Source organism: Oncorhynchus mykiss, chromosome 17, assembly GCF_013265735.2.
Source record: "Oncorhynchus mykiss isolate Arlee chromosome 17, USDA_OmykA_1.1, whole genome shotgun sequence".
Classification (NCBI taxonomy): domain Eukaryota; kingdom Metazoa; phylum Chordata; class Actinopteri; order Salmoniformes; family Salmonidae; genus Oncorhynchus; species Oncorhynchus mykiss.
In genome coordinates, this window is record NC_048581.1 from 21,367,466 (window position 1) to 21,385,931 (window position 18,466).

General features: G+C 44.8%; 2 protein-coding genes across 3 annotated transcripts; one reads left to right on the forward strand and one right to left on the reverse strand.

Annotated features, from left to right (window-relative positions):
- Nucleotides 1-128: 128 nt before the first annotated feature.
- Nucleotides 129-10,239, forward strand: LOC110493445 (probable ATP-dependent RNA helicase DDX17). The gene is made up of 13 exons (XM_021567712.2): nucleotides 129-427; nucleotides 809-968; nucleotides 1,067-1,163; nucleotides 1,579-1,712; nucleotides 1,974-2,039; nucleotides 4,057-4,198; nucleotides 4,470-4,630; nucleotides 4,914-5,086; nucleotides 5,343-5,453; nucleotides 5,684-5,745; nucleotides 5,880-5,939; nucleotides 8,473-8,706; nucleotides 8,925-10,239. The coding sequence occupies exons 1-13, from the start codon at nucleotides 372-374 to the stop codon at nucleotides 9,455-9,457; spliced, it is 1,989 nt and encodes a 662-aa protein (XP_021423387.2). The 5' UTR covers nucleotides 129-371; the 3' UTR covers nucleotides 9,458-10,239.
- An 81-nt stretch (nucleotides 10,240-10,320) lies between these two features.
- On the reverse strand, nucleotides 10,321-18,183 carry LOC110493446 (ADP-ribosylation factor-binding protein GGA1). 2 transcript variants are annotated; one of them, XM_021567714.2, is made up of 17 exons: nucleotides 18,028-18,183; nucleotides 17,414-17,498; nucleotides 17,213-17,288; nucleotides 16,990-17,088; nucleotides 16,504-16,627; nucleotides 15,595-15,692; nucleotides 15,324-15,404; nucleotides 14,823-14,960; nucleotides 14,669-14,750; nucleotides 14,219-14,329; nucleotides 13,854-13,994; nucleotides 13,631-13,695; nucleotides 13,364-13,557; nucleotides 13,048-13,265; nucleotides 12,694-12,863; nucleotides 12,387-12,497; nucleotides 10,321-12,162 (listed from the first exon to the last, which is right to left on the reverse strand). In XM_021567714.2, exons 1-17 carry the CDS (start codon nucleotides 18,068-18,070, stop codon nucleotides 12,052-12,054), a joined length of 1,947 nt encoding a protein of 648 aa, XP_021423389.2. In that variant the 5' UTR covers nucleotides 18,071-18,183; the 3' UTR covers nucleotides 10,321-12,051. The 2 variants fall into 2 exon arrangements, with proteins under 2 accessions (XP_021423389.2, XP_021423390.2); XM_021567715.2 differs by having other exon boundaries at nucleotides 17,959-18,076.
- Nucleotides 18,184-18,466: the final 283 nt, after the last annotated feature.

Below are 18,466 nucleotides of genomic sequence, written 5' to 3' on the forward strand. Positions count from 1 at the left end.
GGCATGAACGCTATAAAATGTAAATGTAGGCTACGCCGAATTCTCCATTTGCCCTACGCCCTTTTGACACGAAACGTGCATGTTGTTTATGTGGGGTTACGACCCAAAACCTTACGTTCACAGGGAGGGAGTGACTGGGGGAGTTGACGTGACGTGATGTGAAGCAGCAGCAACTGCAAAACAAAATTCTGTTTTGGTTTGTTCAGTAACTTCAGGGCTCGTCTTACCTTTTAAGTTGTGTTTGTAAATAAGTGTTTAACTTTATTGCACTTTCATTATAACATAATCTATTGTATCGGAATTGTAGTATCGAGACTGCACAACACCGTGCAACTCTTAAATATTTCTACAAGCAATTATTTATTGACGACATGAGGGGGAGTTCGTCGTACGGAGACCGAGATAGAGACCGTGGACGAGACAGAGGGTAAGCAGATATTTTCTGCAGCACGTGAAATATAGTTATAGCCACGTAGGAATGAATATCTGTCATAAGTGTGCTTTTTATATGATACGGGGATATATTGGAAAGCTGTTAGACGTTCGTTGAAACACAACTATCTTGCTGAATGTCTACGTGCACGGGCGTGTCTCAGACATGGTGCACGCGCCCTGTTCGTGTATGATAAATAACTCTACTTGCTTGCAACATAGTTATAGGCGGTGCCCCACCCCACCCAGGGAAAATTGCACTAACTCAAAATAGATTAAAAGGGCCAGGAACCTATTTAGTGACTATGTTGCAGTGTTACTAATCATGGATCGTTCATCCCATTTTTCATCACTCCTCTCGCTGCATGTTCCATAGGCCTCGGTTTGGGTCCAGTAGCTGGGGCGGCCCTCCCCCTATGAAGAAGTTTGGGAACCCTGGAGAACGCCTTCGCAAGAAGAAGTGGGATCTGGACGAGCTGCCCAAGTTTGAGAAGAACTTCTACAATGAGCACCCAGAGCTCCAGCGCATGACTCAGGTACACACACAAACACAATATATACACATGCTCTTAGAAGGATGCTATCCATAGTGTGTCTATTGAGCCTGTTGATTCTCTGTTGTCTGTGTCTGCAGTATGACATAGATGAGTTCCGCAGGAGGAAGGAGATCACAGTCAGAGGTACTGGCTGCCCCAGGGCCATCACCGGCTTCCACCAAGCACAGTTTCCCCGTAAGTAGACAACAGTAGATACCAGTTGACACTTGTTGAACCTATATTATAGCCTGTCCCTTCACCTTTTCAGCAGTCATGCCGGTAAAGAGATGAGAATAGGAAGTTGAACCCATTTTAAAGAGTTCTTGGAACACAGCCCAAGCTTACAAAAAACTAACCCCATAGGCTATTGGGAAGGGGAGGGGGGCTCATGGGTCACATTATTGGGTTTTAAAAAAACAACACTCCAGGCCACTCTTGAACGTCAAACTAAATACATAGTATGTTGAAATTATAATGGCCTGCAAATTGATTTTGACAAATCAGTCAAAAATTAATCTGTGTGGCCCTCGGTTGAATTTCAAAAGCCAAAAGGTTTGCCCACCCCTGGCTATAGCTAACTATTCCTTTAATTGTTTCTCTTTGCTGACAGAGTATGTAATGGATGTGCTACTGAGTCAGGACTTCAAGGAGCCCACATCCATCCAGTCACAGGGCTTCCCTCTGGCCCTGAGTGGCAGGGACATGGTGGGCATCGCTCAGACTGGCTCCGGCAAGACCCTGGCAGTAAGGACGCCATGATAATCCAACAACACGCACAGTACCGACAGCTGCAACATCTCTGTCTCTCTTTCTGTCACACACACACACACACACACACACACACCCACCAACAGCTGCAGTATAAAAACACAAACTCCCAGAGGAACATTTGACAGCTGAAACACACAAAGACATATTGACACATGAGGACCAACGTCCCTGGACTGTCAGATTGGGACATATACCTCATGACCTCATTGTACTACTTGGCGCCTTTTCTTGCAGTATCTGCTTCCTGCCATTGTGCACATCAACCATCAGCCCTATCTAGAGAGGGGAGACGGACCTATTGTGAGTACACAACTGGAAACTGCACACGGTTACTTATTCATATATTTCATGTCTGTGAGACTAGAATGTTTTGGCCCTTTTCTATAGTGTACTTAACTCTGTTGTGTTTAGACTTACCTATGGTATGCTGTAGCTTTATATCATGTGTTATTAAAGGTTATACACTACCGTTCAAAAGTTTGGGTCACTTAGAAATGTCCCTGTTTTTTTAAAGAAAATCAAATTTTTTGTCCATTTTAAAATAATATCAAATTGATCAGAAATCAGTCAAATTTCAATCAAATGTATTCATAAAGCCCTTTTTACATCAGCCGATGTCACAAAGTGCTGTAAAGAAACCCAGCCAAAAACCACAAACCGCAAGTAATGTAGATGTAGAAGCACGGTGGCTAGGAAAAATTCCCTAGAAAGGCAGGAACCTAGGAAGAAACCTAGAGCGGAACCAGGCTCTGAGGGGGGGCCAGTCCTCTTCTGGCTGTGCCGGGTGGATTTTATAACAGAAATACAGTGTAGACATTGTTAATGTTGTATATGACTATTGTAGCTGGAAATGGGTGATTTGTTTTTTCAATGGAATATCTACATTGGCGTACAGAGGCCCATTATCAGCAACCATCACTCCTGTGTTCTAATACTACGTTGTGTTAGCTAATCCAAGTTTATAATTTTAAAAGGCTAATTGATCATTAGAAAACATTTGTGCAATTATGTTATTGCTTCTGATTATTGCTTCTGATTAAAGAAGCAATTAAAACTGGCCTTCTTTATACTAGTTGAGTATCTGGAGCATCAGCATTTGTGGGTTTGATTACAGACTCAAAATGGCCAGGAACAAAGACCTTTCTTCTGAAACTCGTCAGTCTATTCTTGTTCTGAGAAATGAAGGCAATTCCATGCGAGAAATTGACAAGAAACTGAAGATATCGTACAACGCTGTGTACTACTTTCTTCAAAGAACAGCGCAAACTGTTTCTAACCAGAATAGAAAGAGGAGTGGGAGGCCCCGGTGCACAACTGATCAAGGGGACAAGTACATTAGGGTGTCTAGTTTGAGAAACAGACGCCTGACAAGTCCTCAACTGGCAGCTTCATTAAATAGTAACTGCAAAACACAGTGAAGAGGCGACTCCTTGATGCTGGCCTTTTAGGCGGAGTTGCAAAGAAAAATCCATATTTCAGACTGGCCAATAAAAAGAAAAGATTAAGATGGGGGAAAAGAATACAGACTCTGGACAGAGGAACTCTGCCTAGAAGGCCAGCATCCTGCAGTCGCCTCTGTTGACGTTGAGACTGGTGTTTTGCGGGTACTATTTAATGATTCTGCCAGTTGAGGACTTGAGGCGTCTGTTTCTCAAACTAGACACTAATGTACTTGTCCTCTTGCTCAGTTGTGCACCGGGGCCTCCCACTCTTTGTATTCTGGTTAGAGACAATCTGCGCTGTTCTGTGAAGGGAGTAGTACACAGCGTTGTACGATATCTTCAGTTTCTTGGCAATTTCTCGCATGCAATAGCCTTCATTTCTCAGAACAAGAATAGCCCGACTAGTTTCAGAAGAAAGGTCTTTGATTCTGGCCATTTTGAGCCTGTAATCAAACCCACAAATGCTTATGCTCCAGATACTCAACTAGTCTAAAAAATGCCAGTTTTATTGCTTCTTTAATCAGACTAACAGATTTCAGCTGTGCTAACATAATTGCAAAAGGGTTTTCTAATGATCAATTAGCCTTTTTAAATTATGAACTTGTATTAGCTAACACATCGTGCCATTGGAACACAGGAGTGATGGTTGCTGATAATGGGCCTCTGTACGCCTATGTAGATATTCCATAAAAAAATCTGTTGTTTCCAGCTACGATAGTCATTTACAACATTAACAATGCCTACACTGTATTTCTGATCAATTTGATGTTATTTTGATGGTCAAAAAATTTGCATTTCTTTCAAGAACAAGGACATTTCTAAGTGACCCCAAACTTTAAAACGGTTAGGAAATGTATTGATATCTCTCTCCTCAGTGCCTGGTCCTGGCCCCGACCAGAGAGTTGGCCCAGCAGGTGCAGCAGGTGGCTCATGATTATGGCAAGACCTCCCGCATCAAGAGTACCTGTGTCTATGGAGGAGCACCCAAGGGACCGCAGATACGTGACCTGGAGAGAGGTGAGGAGCTGCGGGTTGAATTAAATGCTGTTACAAGTTACTCACTTACTTACTTATATTGTTTGTGCCTACTACAGACAAGACCTCTCCACTTCTGATGATCTAAAACCTGATTGGCTCCCTGGCCCCAGCTTAGCTTAATTTTCTGCACTTCCCCTTCAGTTACTAGTATTAAGATTGAAAAAGTTACAAGTATTGGAAGTAATCTCACAATTGGTCTCTTCTGCGTCTCTTTTGAAACTGTGACACTTTGCATCCTATGTCCATATAGGTACAGAGATCTGCATCGCCACCCCGGGGCGTCTCATAGACTTCCTGGAGGCAGGGAAGACCAACCTGCGGCGCTGCACCTACCTGGTGCTGGACGAGGCTGACCGCATGCTGGACATGGGCTTCGAACCACAGATACGCAAGATCGTGGACCAGATCCGGGTAAGCCAGGCACATGCTATACTTAGCAAACCGCACACACATCTCCTGGAATTAGGCAATTATTATGAATGTGTAATACATAGCCATTCATGGATTGTTGGGTAGGTAGATGGATACTACAGAGGGTGGTAGATCATCTCTGTCTGTCCAATCTATCTTAATGACAGTTGATATAATATCAATCCATCGCAAATAACTAAATACTCATGTTATAGAATAGAGTAATAGTGTAGTGTCCTCTGAGGAGGAATATCCCCATTACCGTTCTCTCCCTGTGCCCCAGCCGGACCGGCAGACTCTGATGTGGAGTGCCACCTGGCCCAAGGATGTGCGTCAGCTGGCAGAGGACTTCCTGCGGGATTATGTCCAGATCAACGTAGGAGCTCTGGAGCTCAGCGCCAACCACAACATCCTGCAGATAGTAGACGTCTGCATGGAGAACGAGAAGGACAACAAGTTAGTGAGGCCATCCGCCAATGGACAAGATCCATCTCTAGTTTTGCATTCTGTTCATGTCTCCTTTCCTTAATCATCGCTGATCTGGAAGGGATGAAACCAATGTAGTTAAAAGTATTCGGTATTCTTGGTTATGGACAGGAACAGAGTGCCGGATGCTATCTTTTTGTAACGGTGAGAGAATATTAGTCTTGGGATTGTAGTGATTGAGGGATGTTTTCCTTATATCTTTCCTCTGTCTTTTTGTTGATGTCAGGCTGCTCCAGCTGATGGAAGAGATCATGGCTGAGAAGGAGAACAAGACCATCATCTTTGTGGAGACAAAGAAGCGCTGTGACGAGCTCACCCGCAGGATGAGAAGAGATGGGTGAGACAGAGAGAGACTGAGGGAAAGCACAGACTGCAGAAATGGGTTTTAAGTCCTCTTTCAAAGCTATGATACTGACTATGCAAAACAAGAGCCAGTTGGGGGTTCTTAGTCAGATAAGAGTGTAGAGAAATTGTCTAACTGTTCTTACAACTGCCTGCCTTATCACGTCCTGTTCTGCTGTCTCAGCTGTCTGTCCCATGGCAACATTGTTGTGGTGTGTTTTCTAGGTGGCCAGCCATGTGTATCCATGGGGACAAGAGCCAGCCAGAGAGAGACTGGGTTCTGACTGGTAGGTCACATTTCAACGGCCATGCTTTAGTCTGGTTTTGGTGAAATGTGTTTCAGTATGGGGGTTTTCTTCCGTTTTTTTGTTTCCTTTTTCAGTCTTCTACCTAACGCCTTTGATTTTGTCTGAACTTTCAGAATTCCGTAGCGGCAAAGCCCCTATCCTCATCGCCACTGACGTGGCGTCTCGCGGTCTGGGTATGTCTTCTCAACATGGAATACACACACTCACGTGTTCACACTTACACTCCTACAGAGCACAACATACAGATTCAAAACGTATACACACTCTCCAACACACACAAACAAAAACATTTTCAGAGAAAAACACACACAATTAATGAATGTGATTTTTGTTGTTGCATAATTTCCCATCCCGTTTTCCAGGTTTAAGATTTGCAATGACAAAATCATGCATTTGTCTGCAAACATGTAATAGCGGTGTTATTGAACCTGTAAACAACAACGGAAAATCGGTCATCACTCTTTCTACAGCATGACCTCTGTCAATGACTTTCTGAAGGAAAGTAGAAGCACCAGTAGCCTGACAATCCCCCAGGCCTTCAACTCCACAATGTTTTACAGTCTGTTTCTTGTTACTGCAGTCCAAAACGTCCTTCGACCGGGGCACTCTGGCACGCTGCCTAAATGGGGGTGTGATTGGGGGGGGGGGGGGGGGGGGGGGGGGGGGGGCGGTGTCCCCGTGCTCGCCCCAATACCCTCCTCTCATGTCTCCTATATGATGTAACCCAAAACACGAAGGAAAACATCTCAAATATTCAGTATTTTATGTTTGATTATTCCTCTATGTTTACATCATTCATAGTACTGTATTTTTTCTCCAGGTATTTTCTAGGTAGGGTGTGTTTTAGGGGCATCTAAGTGAAATCGACAGTCAGTTCTCCCCATGCCCACCCTGAAACTTGTACAGAAGTGCCCTATTCCACCTCCCTAACTAAATAGGTTAAACCTGGAATCTGAGAAGGGGAAGTAGACATGTTGGTTTTGCCAAGCTACCTATGACTGTGTCTTTGTTCTTTTTCTCTCCCCCTCAGGGTTGTGCAGCACAAGGCAGCTCCAGCACATGCTGGTGTCAGACAGTACTGGGGCTGCCCTCAGTCACGTTAGCAGCTAGCCAGGGGCTTGTCTAGTTATCAGAAGGATTCATCCCCCCCATTCTCCTCCTTCTCTGGTTCCTAAACACCCCAAATAGACCCCCACAATAAACTGAGGGTATATGATTATCTGGTTCCTAAACACCCCCATAGACCCCCATCATAGACTGAGGGTATGTGATTCCAGCGAGCTCTCCTTGGGATCAACCTGAGGTGCCTGTCTGTCCCTCTGCTCGTCCGTCCAAAAGGCAGACAGACAGGGAGAGTTAGGAGCTCGGCTGGATCGAGTCCTGATCGATTTGCGGAGGTCCTGCAACTCGGCGAGAGAGCAACAGAACCGGCAGTTGGGGGGGGGGGGGGGGGGGGGGGGTTTAGCGGTTCTGCTCATGTCCGACGTTGCTGGTGTATGCGAAGGGTGAGGGGGAAACGGGGGGCTAGTTTGGGCCCCCTCCTCTCTCCCTCCCCCCCAGCGCCTCCAAGCGAACCAGGACTGATCAGGACAGGACAGGGGGTGACTGACTACCCTTGTAAAACAACTCTAAAGGGGTAAGTACCTCAACACCCCCTTTCCTACTACACCTTCCACGACCTCCCCAGTCGCATCAACTCATTCAGGTAGTTTCATCGATCCATATTGAAGTCAGTCACAGAAAGGTATTTGTTGAAGGAATTGTGTTGAACTCTATCCTCCAACATGTACTCCATCACATTTTCTCTTGGTGGAAACATATGAAGGTTTGGCAGGTTCTGTGAGTAGTAAAATGGCCTCCCTTTGTAACTATGGAAAACAGAGGGGAAAGGTCCAAGGAGATGTGTTGTTTTCGGACCAACCCAGCAGTGTTGTCAGAGCTTCTGTAATGAGAAACAGACTTTTTTGTCCTTCTACTGTCATTTCAACATCCGAATTTAAAAGAAACATTGGAAATACTTTTTACTCTTCTGGTCTGATCGTGTTGACAGTGTACTGTCACTCATTTCCCCATATTCTTCTCATACCATTTCTCAGCAGGGAACATGTTACCATGGTAGAACTAAATGTTCTGAATGGTTATACTATTATGTAAGATTGCGTAAAGTGTGCATTGGTGAAGGTCCAGACAGAGAATGTCACATCATCATCTCTACTGAAGCCTTCCTAATGCTGAGTGGTTCTCTCTTGTCACATTCTGATGGGGTTTACCACTAAACCTCTAGGCCTCCAGTCAAGATATTTTGACTCAAAACTGAATAAATGTCAAAGGTTTTACTTCAAGAATTAACACTTTTATTCTACTTCAATTTGGATACATGTATATTTATTCTTCTGTTATTATTGGACAGGTAAGTGGTAATCAATATTTATACAATATTAATTAGAAATGGATTTCTAAATAATCATCCACTTTTCTCTCATAGCTTTGGTGTTGTTTGACTACCATCTGTCTTCTTTCTCACTGTACAAACATCTCTCAAACCCTCCTCATCTCACCCTCCTCTCCCTCCAAACCCTCCTCATCTCACCCTCCTCTCCCTCCAAACCCTCCTCTCATCTCACCCTCCTAACCCTCCTCTCTCATCTCTCCCTCCTCACCCATCATCTTCCTCTCCCACCTCTCAAAACCACTTTTCCCCCAAAGACGTGGAGGATATCAAGTTTGTCATCAACTATGACTACCCCAACTCGTCTGAGGACTACGTGCACAGGATCGGCCGTACAGCCCGCAGCACCAACAAGGGCACGGCCTACACCTTCTTCACCCCGGGTAACCTGCGCCAGGCCAGGGACCTGGTCCGAGTCCTGGAGGAGGCCCGGCAGGCCATCAATCCCAAACTGCTGCAGCTGGTTAACTCTGGACATGGGGGAGGAGGTGGTGAGACTGGCTTGATTCACACTATAGGGTCAACCCGAACCATACTATGCTGGCTCAATTGAGGAATGGGTGTTATTCTATTCTATCACCTTTACCATCTCACATCCAAACATAAACTACACATTCTGTGTAACCAATGATGTTTGACATTCTTAAACTAAAATATTTCAGCTTATATTATGACATTCTAATCCTCCTATGTGAATGTTCTTCTCCAGGTGGCAGGATGCGTTACCGTGGCGGCGGCTCCAGCGCCAACAACCCCAACATGATGTTCCAGGACGTGTGTGAGCGTCGCTTGCGCTCCGTCAGCGGGGGTAACAAGCCAGACAGCCGCGGCAGCAGTTTTAGCCGGGACGGGCGCAGTGGCGGGGGTCGGGATGGAGACCCTAGGTCCTCATCCTCTTCCTCCAACAGGGACCGAAGCAGGGTCAGCCGGGGGAGTTACGGCTCCGGGGGGGCCGACCAATACCAGAGCTATGGTGGTGGTGGTGGTGGTACCCAGTACAGCTCCAGGGCTGGGGGAGCAGCTAATGGGGCCCCTAGGGGTAGTAGTGGTGGGGGCCAGAATCAGTCCAGTCAGCCCCAGGGTGTGTTCGGTCCAGCTCCTCCACCTCCAGTAGGGCCCAAGCCCCTCATGGCCCAGCTGATGGCCCCGCCACAGCCCCCTCTCATGAGCTTCATAGGGCAGCCTCCGTACCCCTTCACTCCTCCCCCACCGCCGCCTCCTACACCCCCACCCAGGAAGTAGAATTACTATACAGTCATGGTGCTTGGAATCCAAATCCCCATGGTCTTCAAACCCTAGTGTTTATCAGTGTGTAACTGTAACGTTACTCCTCTGAAAGGGTGTTTAGAGTTGCCGTCCTGCCCTTACCTACCATGGTAAGAAAGCATGAGGTAAGGACTAACATATAGCTAGCTACATGTTTTTGTACTTGTTTGTTTTGCGATGATTTTAACTACGTCTGAAAATATATAGTACTCATGCATGATACACTTTTCGCTTTTCATGTGTTCAAGAGTAGTGCGTGTCCAGAAAATGATATTCTGTGAATCTGAAGCTGTGACTATTTGGTATTAATTGGCACGACAGGAGTTGATATTTCCATTTGCGATTTACTCTGAATGGTGAGGTTCTAGTCCTTTAGTGAGTAACAAATGCTAAAATGTGATATTATTTTGTTGCCATGTAGAACTCCAGTGATTTTGTCAGTCAGCTATGCTTTCTACTTCTCTTTTGGGGAAGTAAATGTTGCATTATATCCTTCTCTATTATCCTATAACTTTTTCTATAAACTGTTTAGAAACTGTATTGCTATACCATTTTCTTCAGATTCATATTAAAACTATATCAGGAGAATTTGGGAATGATAATCACAGACACGTGTCATAATCCCATAAGTCAGCACATTGAGTGTTGCGTTGTGAATGTTTAATCAACATTTTATTGGAAAGAGGTAATTCATACTTATGTTATTTTTCTACATTGCTTTATTTCACAGGATTTTAATAAAGTTTCTGAAACCAAAATCCTTGTAATTGTTGTACGGAGTACAGAATAAGTAAGCATGAGTGAACATTCATTGACAACCACCAATAGACAAAAGTCAGTTTAAACCCCCGAGAAAAAGAATAACTTTATTTCCCTTAAATACATATTTGCACTACATTCACCATTCCCCCGTCAATATTTATTTGCTCTCTATAATTATACTTTTTTTGGCAAATGTACATAATTGCAAAACCATTATTATTTACAAAGTCAGAGCAGGGAATAGGTAGCCTGAGTCCCAGATCTGTTTGGGCTGTTTTACCAGCTCCTACAGTCATTGAGTTCACAAGACAGCACAAACAGATCTGGGACACAGGCTAGGGAATAAAGGCAGGGAGGTGGAATGTGGAGGGGAGCTGCAGAATGATGTGAGAGATGCAGCCACTGTATCTGCAATAGACAGGTGGGGCTGCTGGCTTTACTTCTAGCCAAGCACTAACATGGTACCTGATCTTAGTCTTCTATAAATAATTTTATTGGTTGAATCGGGTGTGGTACTACTTGACTGGAGCGGATATGATTGGTCGCCCCTAGATTGAACGAACGCATCATTAATGACCATATTCGTTTCACATCTCACACCAAAGGAAGCATAACCAAATTTCATAAGAAAATCAGTAGTCCAACTCAGAAACAAAATTGACAACCAAATTAGTATTGGTATGTACATGGAAGGTAAAAAATAAATACCAAGATACATAAAGAACAAACTTTCAGCTTTAGGCACATACGGCAGATTTAAACGGTGTCAGCACTGACAACTCAGTACTGAACTAACGCCTCTCCCTTTGGGTCAACGTCAACAGCAAATGAGGGAATCATATTCATGTCCATAACCAAACTAACAGGAAGTGCATGCATCATGTAGTGGAATGAAATCACTTAAATCGGGGGGGGGCAACAAACTGCTGTTTAGATCAAAACAATATGATCATGTGATTTCAATAGAATGGATAAAAGCGTCATAGATTGGATATTCCTTCACAGAAGATTGGACAGGACATACATTTGTTACAGCTTCAGACACCTACTGCCCAACTTATATAACAGTCACAGACCCAACTGGTCTTACACCGTACAAATAATAGAAAATAATACAATACTTTGGGACTACACTATTTGAGTGTCATATTTTGTGCAGAATAATGCTATCAGGCATAGCCTGAGAGAAACCGTTCCACACACATTCAGTTTAAAAGGCTTCGACTTCTCACAGCAATGGTTTGTTTTGGACAGATCACGTGAGATGGTTATTATACAGTAATGCATTGGAGACTAAGGGCTGATTGTAGTACAGTCAATGGAATGAAGAAAAACACAAAATGGGAGTATGAAAGATGACAACATGGGGTGGTGGATCATGGATGGGACACATGGATGGCATAAGGGAGAAACTGCCCACAAATAACTTATCTAGGATCCACTTTCCCTGCCGATATTCAATCCATAACAAATGGGAAGACATAAGGGCTCGGACACACCAATAGCGTTTACCTGCCGAGTGTACTTAGCACCTCTGAACAGAGAACCGGAGGTAATTTGAAAACTGAGTGCAAACCGATTTTACATGTAGAATTACGCGAAAAAGTCGGTAGTCAGATGTCAACAGCACACATTTGGTGTGACCCTTAAGGGAGAAACTGATCCCAAATAACAGGTCTAAGACCATATTTCCCGTAACCATCACAATGTAAAAACGCCATCTTTCCCTGGACCAGTGCTTGGGGGGGACCTTCGACCTACACCTAAGGGAAGCAGCGGATCAGGTGACAGGAAGTTGATCAGTCCCACTAAAGGTTCCCCCAGGTATCTGGAGGGGGGAACTGTTCTACATCGCCGGATTCATCATGTGATTCTTCTCCCAGGTCAAATGTGAGCTTGTATCGCAACCGGACCATCTCCTGAAAGAAAGAACAGAACCATGTTAGGCTACAACAGGAAAAGGGACAAATCAACATGCTTTCTGCTTGCACATGTTTAAGTTCTGTTTTGTTGCCACGGTGACAGTTTGTCACCTCAGGGCTTTTCACAGCTACAAATGAGATGCTGACTTGGCAGTTTCTTTTAAATGAGCATAGGTTAAACACCTTGGAAAGAAGGCGGGAGTAGTGTGTGTGTGTAGTACCTTGTGAGGATTGGCCAGCAGTAGGACCTGTGTGATGGCGGCTGGGGGTAAGATGGGGTTGAAGGCTGGAAGCTCAGTTCCTGAAGGAGGCTGTAGTTTCACCTTCATCACCTAGAAATAGACAGGAGGAAACACATTACTCAAACTACAGTCACAACTCAGCGCACATAGGTTACCGCAGAACACACCTAATCAGACAGAGTGGAAATTAGGGACAAACAAATGATAGAGGTAGAAGATGGATCACCAAGACAAATTAGAGAGGGGGGGGGTTAGTGAGAGATGACAGAGAAGAGACAGGACCAACCTTGGGTACTGCAGACTGGAAGCGGATGTTGGTGACTGGTATGGGGGCCGAGGACAACATGGAAATTATCACTACCAGCACGTCAGGCCGAGAGGGAGGAGAGTCACGGGCAAAGTGGAACAGCACCCGCAAACTGTGCTTGTCAAATACAGTCACTGGTAACAAGCTGCCTAGAGGACAGACAGAGGCTTAGGGTTAGTTCATGCCCAGCCATCACCATGTCTGGAGATATGTTGCAACACAGGTAATGGCTGGGTATGTTATAGTTATTATTTGGAGTCTGGTTTGGTATTTTTCTTGCTAACGTTCAAAACAACCATACAGTAATACAGATTGACCAGACAATTGGCTTACTGGGCTTGATTGATTCCAAGGGCACAGTCACGTTAGCTAAGGAGATGTCGTTCTGGGGGACTGGGGTAGGAGGCCCGGGGCTGGGCAGGGAGTCTAGAAGAGACCCAGGCTGCTCAGAGGGGAAGGCCAGGACAGGGCTGGGGGTGGAGGTGCTAGTAGTGTTGGTACTGGACTTGGTCTGGAGGTCTCGCAGGGTGGGTCTGGACTGCAGTTTATCCCTGTGAGAGGGAGAGAGAGCAAGGGGTCAGCTTTTTTAAGAGAAAACAAGTGTTTACGTTACAGATTAGCAGCTGCCTCTCTGGCTTGCAGTGTTTACCAATTGACGTGCTGCGTCCCCGGGGGTAGGGACTGATGCAGCAGGGTCTTGCCCAGCAGGTCTAACTCATCCAGGGCTTTAGGGGAAGCAGCGGGGGCCCCCCCTGATGGAGCCTGGGGGATAGGGGTCACGGCCGGTAGCAACACTGTTGCAGTAGGCACCGCTGGGACGACTGGCTCTACACTGTCAAAACACTGCGCAGAAAAACACTGTGTTAGGGACATTTTGTGTGTGTGCGCATGAGTCATATGCTGACAACTCTCTCACCTGAAAGTAGTTCCAGTCTCCCGACTGAGGGGTGTGGGTAGAGTTGGGCGTTACGTCATTGAGTCCTGAGTGAAAACAACAATAGAAAGAGGCTGTCGACACGAACCGAGAGGGAACACGATGCATAACCACAGTTGGACGAGTCATGGCATGTTGGAAAATAATTGGGCAATTTAATAAGAGTAAACAAGCTAGCGAAACGACATTCAGAACTGCTGCTTACCTAGTGACATGAGCTCATCATCTAGCAGGCTGATACCCAGTTCTTGTGACGTGGTCTGTAGTGAGGGGGTGTCTGGGTAGGAGGGAAGTCCAGTGGGCGATGTGTCTAACCCTGTCAGGTCTAGGAGGGCTGTGCTACTTCCTGTGGAGAGATCAAACGTCAGTCTTTGTGATCAAATGTTTTGAAACTACTGAACGAAACACATTGAACACATCTGTGAAAGTGAACAGGGAAACAACCTGGTTGATTATGCTGGATGTCCTGAGGTTCAGTCTGTGCATGTGTGAACATGATGGGAGTGTGTAGAACAGTGTGTCTGCCCCTCTGAGACGCCTGCAGGTTCAGGTCGTGACCCTCTCTCTCACCTGGTAGTGTAGGCATGGCTGTGCTGTCTCCGTTCACCTCTTCTCCCTTCACCAGCTGTCTGTACAGGTTGATGACCTGAGTCAGGCTGTCGTTGGCCTGCAGGATGTCAGCTGGCGTAACAGAGACGTACACAGAGGTGAGCTATGCAATGCGTCGATACAGAACACTACATAACCATATAGTACTGTCTAACAACCGTATAGAGGATGCATCACTCTTCAGCCATTTTGAATCATGCCTCTTGTATTGATCACACTATATGTATAGAACAAAGAAGGCCTGCACACTGTTAAGGCTCCCAATTCACTGCTTTATTGACAACGTTTCGATCCAAAACGGGCCTTCTTGTTCAATACCAGTATTCTTTATTAGCCCAGCACCTATGTTTTTAAGAATGTGCGTATGACCAAACTTTTCTATCACACTATATGGAAACATAAGATTCTCACCCAAGGCCTCATCATTGTCCTCTGTGTCGCTAGCCAATCGGAACAAAGTAGGCCTCATCTTTTCACAGCTCTGGTATAGGTCCTGCAAACACAAACACATTTAGAAATAGCCCATTGCACACACACACCTCTAGTGGTGTTGCTCTGTGCTAACCTTGATGAGTTCCTGATTGCTCTGGGAGCTGCTCTCCTTGCTATAGTCTCCCAGTAGCTGGGTCAGCAGGCCCACACTCTCCTTCACCTCCTGGATGGCGTTCACACGCTTAGACACCTTCTCCATTCGCTTCTGGTCCTGGAGGACCGTAACAGAACACACACACACACACTGAGAACACTGCAATCAAATAAAAACATTATCCCATAAAATAAAAGCTGGAGCGCTCTGAAGTCTGCATAGGTTATTTTATTGCAGGCATATACAGTACAATTATGAGAGCAGTTGTAGGGATAGTAGATCACAATCGTGAGGGAGTTCAGAATTCAATCCATAAAAATCATTAGAAGTGCTTTGACGATATGAAGGGCTCGCTGTTTACTTAGCGTACGAGTAATAAATCGACTGCGTTGTGAATGCAATAGGCCTATATGCATTGATTGACTCCCACCCAAACAAACACACAATCACGCAGACAGGAGTAAAAAGAGTAGGACACACCTCCTGCACCATTTCCTTAATGAGTTTGTTTGCTGCTCTTAGATCTTCAGGGTGAGTGCTATTCAAAAGCCGAGACAGCATCTACAAAGGAAGGGAGGGAAGAGGAAGGAAAAGAGTGGAAAACAGGAGGAGAGAGGTAAAAGAGGGAGAGCAGGCCGTTAGGGAATACATGAAAATTACAGTGGAAGAATGGAAAGACATCAATTCAAAATGTCCGCTAATGTCATCTCTATTGACAAAACTCAAGGGGCTGATTCATTGTCATCTTTACCTTGGACTTCTCCTCATCCTCAAAGATGACGCTCTTAGTTCTGGGCGGAGGGGGTGGGAGGGGCTCATCAGGAAGTACCGGGTCCTGCTTCACAATGCCTGGAAGAGAGCAGGGAATCCCATCCATGTCACATAAATAAACAGCCTGTCACCGGCACTCCCTACAGTACATCATGTATATACCGTAGGTTTCCGGCATGTTGGTAATAACATTGTTTTCCCCATGAAGTTATTGTAAACACAAGCAGCGTAACCAACGGATTTAGGGCCAGGCTAAGAAATATTGTTGGCTGTCACTCCCTGGAGCAAAACACTTAATTACACAGTGCTCAAGTTATCTTCCATCATACTAAACAAACAGCCATACTAAACAAACAGTTTCTCTCTCTCAATTAGACAGACTAAGTGAAAAAAATAATCATTCTGGATGCAGACTCAGGAGTTTCAATATGATTTTGTCTTATGTTGGTGCATAAACTATAAAAAGAAGAAGTGAGATTGACATGGGGCGGCAGGGTAGCCTAGTGGTTAGAGCGTTGGACTAGTAAACGAAACGTTGCAAGTTCATATCCCCAAGCTGACAAGGTACAAATCTGACGTTCTGCCCCTGAACAGGCAGTTAACGCACTGTTCCTAGGCCGTCATTGAAAATAAGAATTTGTTCTTAACTGACTTGTCAGGAAAAAATAATATGGACAAAATACTATTTATATCAGGATCACACGTTAGGGGACGTTAGGGGATCATACAGTTACAGTACTGTAATAAATCATATGATTTAGCCATATTCCTCATCCTGAAGTTCCATCATAGTGAAAACAATGAGAGATGATAGAAAAGGATCATCACAGAGAGAACGTTTTATTTGACTCCTATTCTTTCTAGGTGTGTCATCACTATTAAAGCTCACCTTGTTTCTTCAGCATCTGGTAGGCGTCTGCTATCTTGGGCTCGTCAGGCAGACCCACCGTCCAACTGAACATCACCTCCAGAACCTTCTTCTTCACTGGCTCTGGGGCCCGAGTACCCAGGTACTGCACAGGAGACGAGATTTAGGAACATCAAAAACAGACAGAATGGAATACTGTGTTTTGTTTGTTTATAAAAAAGGGGTCGAGTTACATAAAGGGTTGTTCCATTTGATTTCAATCAATAGTTGTCCGCACCCTTTTAGATTTGACCAAAACTTTCCATACATATTTGCCCATGGTAGAAGTGGTCAGAAGGTAACTTATTGGACCAAAATGTCAAAACATTCAAGTGCTCAAAATGGACCCATTTTGCACTTCTACCATGGGAAATATGTATGGAATGTTTCATTCAGATCAAAACAGGCACAGTCAAAAAGTGATTTCATTCAAATGGAACCCTAAAGAAATAGCCCTCCAGACAGTACCTTGGGTGAGACCACCTTGATGAGCTCGTTGAGGAAGCGGAATTTGCCCACTTCATTGTGGAACCTCTTCCCACAGTTCTTCATGCACATCTCTAGAACCTAGGGACACATATATGTTATGACACTGCTGGTGGTGGGATCACTTACAATAAGCATTTTCTGGCTAATGGAGATGTCAGTGAGCATGTCAACCAATACGTTACCCTGATAACGGTATACTCACCATTAGTGCTTGCATGGCCTCCCATTCTTGGGGTGACTGGATCTTATGGGCCAAAAGTCTGGTAGCCAGTTGAGGACTAGGGGGGAGAGAGGGGACATCAAATAAGAGTACCTGTATTGTTTGCCATATGTTTAAACATGTTGAGGTACTAACTGACAAAGCAAGCCTATGACCAGCTCTCCACATGTTGGTCCTTCTTACCCTTCAGGCTCATTGTTGAGCTGTTCACAGAAGCCCTGGATACTGTCCCAGTCCGCCTCCTTGTTCAGAGGGTTGGTGGCTTTGTCTGGGGAGAATAAAAGCAAATTCCAGATCCTTGGGCTTATCAACATTTTCAAGGGTTTCTCGCTACTCTAGAACCAAATGCACAAAGAAAGTTTTCGTGTTTACTTGCTGCAAACGTTAGCAGAATGACTCCTCCCCAATTTATTTGCCCATTGACACTTAGCCACTGGATAATGTGTCTATTTAGCTTAGCCAGTCTGATTCACCAGTTTCAAAGTCGGACTTTGTTGTATTTGTAATACATTGCGTATTAAGAACACCTAAAATAAACGATATTCGTGCTTGTCAATGCATTATTCTGCGTAAACAATACAGGGGTGAGGTCTGTTTTTGTTCCGACCTTAGTAGCGCTACGTATAGCACACTAGCTAGCACTTTGGATAAAGCATCATCATCACTGTTCGTCCACTACACATACAACAATTATACTCATAACACTACAACTACAGGGCATTCTCTACCTCAGTTTTCTGAAAGTAAATTGGTCACGTATTGAGTCGTTATAGCAGTAAAAGCATCGTATGACTCACTGACGCGAGACTCCAAGCTCTCCTCCTCTGGCGGCGCCGCCATTTTCGGGGATTCCGATTAACTGGCAGCTATCGCGTTACTTTGCCAGTCTCATGCAACGACGTGGGCGTCATCATATCAAGCCATTCTTGGTCGTCCCTCTACTACACGGTTGTCAAGGATAAAAACTGAGGTGCGTGATGATGCATTTTATGACCGAAATCATCTTGCACCAAAAGCCTCCATGTCAAGTCAAGTCATGATATTTCTTAATATAAAATAAAACAATGTCAAGTCATACTGCCACATGTCAGCCCAAGACCTGCTGCTCTCATCCAAAGACACAGACACCATAACTCTATATCATGTACGATCATCTCATCTTCCATGATTGATATTCCAGGATGTTTATGTCACTTTTCTACACAGATACCACGAAAAGGCACAAAGTTCTATGTT

What these genes read in the sequence shown, in the direction of transcription:
- LOC110493445 (XM_021567712.2), top strand. Translation starts at nt 372, where the DNA reads ATGAGGGGGAGTTCGTCGTACGGAGACCGAGATAGAGACCGTGGACGA. An exon ending in GACCGTGGACGAGACAGAGG is followed by an intron (nt 428 to 808) that starts GTAAGCAGATAT and finishes CATGTTCCATAG; the next exon opens with GCCTCGGTTTGGGTCCAGTA. An exon ending in GATACGTGACCTGGAGAGAG is followed by an intron (nt 4,199 to 4,469) that starts GTGAGGAGCTGC and finishes ATGTCCATATAG; the next exon opens with GTACAGAGATCTGCATCGCC.
- LOC110493446 (XM_021567714.2), bottom strand. Translation starts at nt 18,070, where the DNA reads ATGGCGGCGCCGCCAGAGGAGGAGAGCTTGGAGTCTCGCGTCA. An exon ending in AGGCCATGCAAGCACTAATG is followed by an intron (nt 17,089 to 17,212) that starts GTGAGTATACCG and finishes ATGTGTCCCTAG; the next exon opens with GTTCTAGAGATGTGCATGAA. An exon ending in GGACAATGATGAGGCCTTGG is followed by an intron (nt 14,330 to 14,668) that starts GTGAGAATCTTA and finishes CTGTTACGCCAG; the next exon opens with CTGACATCCTGCAGGCCAAC.